This window comes from Sitodiplosis mosellana, unplaced genomic scaffold, assembly GCF_009176505.1.
Source record: "Sitodiplosis mosellana isolate CC-2019 unplaced genomic scaffold, AAFC_SMos_1.0 Smas_scaffold_4227, whole genome shotgun sequence".
Taxonomy (NCBI): Eukaryota; Metazoa; Arthropoda; class Insecta; order Diptera; family Cecidomyiidae; genus Sitodiplosis; species Sitodiplosis mosellana.
Window position 1 is genome coordinate 9415 of NW_022599469.1, and position 5193 is coordinate 14607.

A 5193-nucleotide genomic window follows, 5' to 3' on the forward strand; every position below is an offset into this window, starting at 1 on the left:
TGTATCCGAGCAATGTACATTCATCTGACTGGTACAAGTACCCAGTCTATATTTCTCGTGCCAAATAGAGTTTCAGGCACATTTCCGACTGCATTAAAAGCAAAATTTTGCTCGAAAACTCCTCTTACTAGCAGAAATATAGACTGAATGCGTCCGACAGACTTCTATTTTTGACAATGAGGGAATTTGGAGTCTACGAAAAATAAAAAGAGATATGGTTTATCGTTTTCGATATTTTTTTATTTTTTATTGCACTCTTGAGATTGTTTTGTGTTGAAATACCTATGTTTTACTGCAATGAAAGAAAAAACGGGAACAAAGTTCATTCGGGACGAGATTCAACCATCAAATTTCAAGACACTACTTATTCTTGCTTTCTCGGAAAATAAAGCCGGTTTAAATAAAACAGATATGCCAAAATTATTTGGTGGATTTAGTTTGCTTGGAGTTTCAGGCACCCAATCTGGTATTTTCGATGCGATCCATTTAATGTGAAACGAAAAGTTATGCACGATTCCACCAATTGACGTCAATTGTTCTAGAAACATTTTCATGAAAAAATGTGTGCGATAAATTTTTGTGCAATTAGAACAAGGAACTATCAAACAATCCAGTTTCAAATTGCGCAATACAATTCATTTAGGCATGTAACGCAAAAGTATACGTCATGTTGTTTAATCATTCATATTCATATTTTCCATATGAAAACGACGATCCATCTGTGGTTGTTTTTTAACTTTGGAACGACTTTGAAGCGGAATGTGTTTTGTGCATACCGCGAAGATGAAAAAAATCTAATTCAAATATCCACATCGAATAAACATCACTCAACGTTTAATTTCAATATGGACCAGTTTTCCACGCGAAATTGCAAATTTGGTTCAAAATCATTTGAATTTGAATACCAATACCAAGTTAAATTTCTTTCACAAATGAGTTATATCACGATTCCAAAAGCTGATTCTTAAAATGATGGATACGATCCCAAAAAAAGCAACAAAATGTTCACAACGTTGAAATGTGAAATGCTTTTAAATGGGAATACGGTCCAAACATTGTTTTTGAGATAAAATGTTGAATGATCTCGATGAAATGTACGATCCCCAAAAATCGTGATGCCACGATGCGTCAGAAACATTTTTCTTCACTTAAATATGAATGCAATTGGCTTTTTGTTCGAATTGATTTTTCGGATTTTTAAATATTATCCCACGCTCAGCAGATGTAGTTAGATTGGAAAATGCTGACGGTGATCGTAGTTCGATCCCGAAATTGTGTAAAATACGAGTTCGACAAGAGATGTTAAAAGTGATCAAGTCAAGCTCAATGCGATGGACAAAATCAATTAAAACATAAGGTAAATTGGATTTTTATTCAGGCAGAGTTTGGAATTTTTCTCTAATCCAATCAACATTCTGGTAAAACGTTCTTTTACTCAGGATTTCGACCATTTTGGTAACGGTCAATGTTGCGATAATAATGTTGATTGCGAGTATAATCCATTAATGCGTTGAAATACGATTGCAATAGTTTCAAGTTTTAAGTTTGTCTGTCGATCGGTACATTTTATTCTTCTTCGATGACAAACTGAAATATGACTTTTTACGATCACAAAACTATTTCAATTCATTTGAATATATATTAAATTGAGAATTTCGAAGAAACTGCCCTGCTTGAATATTCAAATTGCATGTTTTTTCAGGCAACGACAACTGTTTTTTGCTCAAGACACTTACACCTACACAATTTTACAGAGTGTATGATGCCAAATACGTGGACAAATTTCCCTATAAATACCGTCGAATCCAGAAGGAACCGTACAGTTCAGCATTTACGTTCGAGTGGTGTAAACAAGCATTTCAACTGGAAAAGATGAAACTTTTATTCTTGGCACTTTTTGCATTGGTGTTGGTCGTTCAGGTAAATACACTTTCAACAACATTTTTTCGAAGATGCTGAAAAAAAAATCCAATTCACTTATATCTTTTTCCTTTCATTTCACCAGTTCATCAATGTCAGTCCAACTAGAGACGAAAACCAGATGAGTTTCCTGCAAAAAATTGGAATCGGACGGACGCCAGCGCAGAAAATAGAGAAAATTTCAACAAAAATTGATAACCTAGAAAGAACAAGGGATAGAACTGTTAAAGGAATACAAAGATCAGCTGAAAAAAGAATTACTGAAGTAAATAAAACAACTGAACAGAAAAAACAAGCACTACAAAAGAAGTTAAAGGATCTGAACAATGCTTACTTATAAAAATACAAGCAAAGAAGATGAAAACATGTGTTCCCTTGTGCAGAAGGGAAAGATGTGTTATTGATAAAATCTCAAAGTAAAAATCGCTTCATATTCAAACGAAAATTTTATTTTGCCTTGGAAATACTTGTATAACTTGGAATACTTGGTCGATGCAATTCTGTAATAATCTACGATTCCTTCTATTTCTTACAATGACTTCTATTTCTATGGGTGAGATTGAGAGTAGTGTACGTTTTTTTTCGGATTTATATTTTAAAAAAGTCGAGTAGTTTTTCGTGATTTTGTTTTAAGAAAAAAAGAGCAAGTTTCTTTCGACTTAAAAAAAAATAAAGTAGAGTATGTATTTTGACTGTTTGTGGCTATGATAAAGGCGAGTATGTTTCATAAACCTTAATTTGCGTTTAACAAGAGTTTGTATTTTGTTAGTTTGGAATACCAATAAACAGGAGTATGTTTTTCTGACTTTGGTTTTCGAAAAAGTAGAGTATGTTTGCATGCAAACTCTCTGATGCGTTGCAATTTCGTTGATGTTTGTTTGTTGTCACATTTCTTCTGTGTTATTTTCCATGCGTTATCGTTTCGGTGATAATCTCATTTCACTCTTATACATTGATTCGTATGTTGTTCGTTTATGCTAATGCCGTATAAAAAGCAGAGCTCGATTACGTTCTCTCTTTAATGCTAACAATTATGAACTCCTGATATTCTTCGTCGAAAGAACTTAATATTTTTAACCATTCATGCAAACATACTCTACTTTTTCGAAAACCAATGTGTTAAATTGAAGTATTGGGAGCCGCCAGATGTACAAATGATTAGTTCTATACTCGCCTTTTCTAACAACCAAAGTCAGAAGAACATACTCCTGTTTATTGGTATTCCAAACTAACAAAATACATGCTCTTGTTTAACGCAAATTAAGGTTTATGAAACATACTCGCCTTTATCATAGCCACAAACAGTCAAAATACATACTCTACTTTAACTATTTTTAAGTCGAAAGAAACTTACTCTTCTCTTTCGTAACAAAGTCAATGAAACATACACTACTCTCAATCTCACCCATAGATTTTATGGCCATTTCTCTTGGTAAGCTCTTAACGAGACATCATCCAAATTTACGCAGAAAAATCAACATTCTCTTAGTAACACGCTCTGTTAATAACAAAATAAATATTTAGATTGATGAGAAAATATGAAAAGAATTGCTGTAGTTTTCACCTTGAACTTGTAATTTCGTATAAAATGACGCAGGTGGAATGAACCAATTTTATAAGACTCAAAAAACAAAATTTCGGCTCGACACATGTCCTACACGTCAATTATATTCAATGAAATCGAAATCATTTGAATTTTCTGCGCACCAAAAAAATAAGCGGGAATCAAGTTTAAAATCAACTTTTCTGTACCGTGATGAAGGCATTACACAATGCTTGAAAATTCAATTTATCAATTTGCGATGGTATTTTAGCTGTAAAATGGGAATGCTACGCGAATACCATATTTATATTGGTTTTATATCTATGGATGAGATTTAGAGTAGATTGGAACCTCTGATTTTTTCTAAGCCTAGTTTCAAAAATTAGAGTCGGATTTAAAACTAAACGGGCATTCGTTTCACTGACTTTGTTATGAAAGAGGAGAATATGTTCATTTTCGAAAGGGCTTTTTGCCTTTTCGCATGAATGAAAAGAGATAATAGTTTCGTAAATGATTTTTATTTGATCAATGAAGAGTGAACACCCAACGATCCAAATTATTGGAAAAATGAGACATTTTTTTTTATTTTCGAAAAGATAATATGTTCAAGTGTGGAAATACAAATACCCAAATTGTATTAGTTGGATTGTATTAGTGTGCAATAGTTGTATACATGGCCGATGATCCGCAACCACACATATTTAGATTGCGTGAAATTCTGAAAAATCCTGATTCTCCCCAATTTAATCCATAACTATTTTTCACTATATAGTAGTCGCCTGCAGTTTGATCTGTGCCATAGCCGACAATAAGTACAGCATGATTGACTGAAGAAAAATAGATTTTTTTTCTAAAAGTTGTGAGGGAAAAAATTGTTATTTACAATTTACCTTGTTCCGAGCATTCAGGCTCATGGTATATACCAGATTGATAAAATTGAAATCCCGAATTTCCAGCATACAAAGCAGCTGTGATTGGGCCAATATTGAAAATCGCTTTCACCATGGCCATTTCATCATTTTCAGGAAGGTATGCGTAGTAGTTGACATTTGTAACCGATTTTGAGGGATCATAGTAACACGAGCCAACATTTCCATTACCAGATGTGTATGGATACGATTGCTCGGTTTGAATACCATTTGCATAAACATATTCATAACCATATTCGCAGGTGTTCCCAATACATTTATTATTTTGACTTGCAGTTAAATATGGGGCACAGTCAACAAGATTTTGTGGAGAAAGTGATACCAATACGCCAGTTTTTAATACGTATTGAGATTCAATAGCAGCTGCACTGGCAAAAGCCCAGCATGTACCGCATTGCCCTTGATACCTGACCGGAGTTACAAGTCCATGTTGTGTCCAATTTAGATAATTCAAAACACCGCTTGGATTATTGTAAAAAGTAGCATTTTGGATGATCGAATTAGTGGAAGCAGCAGCACTTGGACCGGCCCCAACCACAGGAAGAGAAATCAGATCAGCTGCCCGAGCTCTTCGGTTCGCTACATTCTTTTGGGCTGTCATATATGCTGGTGTCTGTGTATTTGTTTGATCATATGCACGCTTCTGCCGACCATGGGTTGTGGTCGGAGAAATGACAAATGTTTGTATGAATTCATTTTGTCTGGGAAATTACAAATCATCATATGAAGAAATATTTATTCGAGTTTGTTCATATCTATGGGTGAGATTGAGAGTAGTGTATGTTTTTTTTCGGATTTATA

The 5193-nt window shown here is 34.0% G+C and overlaps 1 protein-coding gene across 1 annotated transcript; it reads right to left on the reverse strand.

Annotated features, from left to right (window-relative positions):
* Positions 1-4114: 4114 nt before the first annotated feature.
* LOC129572125 (procathepsin L-like) lies at positions 4115-5043 on the reverse strand. Its single transcript, XM_055452044.1, has 2 exons — positions 4354-5043; positions 4115-4290 (listed from the first exon to the last, which is right to left on the reverse strand). Exons 1-2 carry the CDS (start codon positions 4991-4993, stop codon positions 4115-4117), a joined length of 816 nt encoding a protein of 271 aa, XP_055308019.1. The 5' UTR covers positions 4994-5043.
* Between the last annotated feature and the right edge of the window lie 150 nt (positions 5044-5193).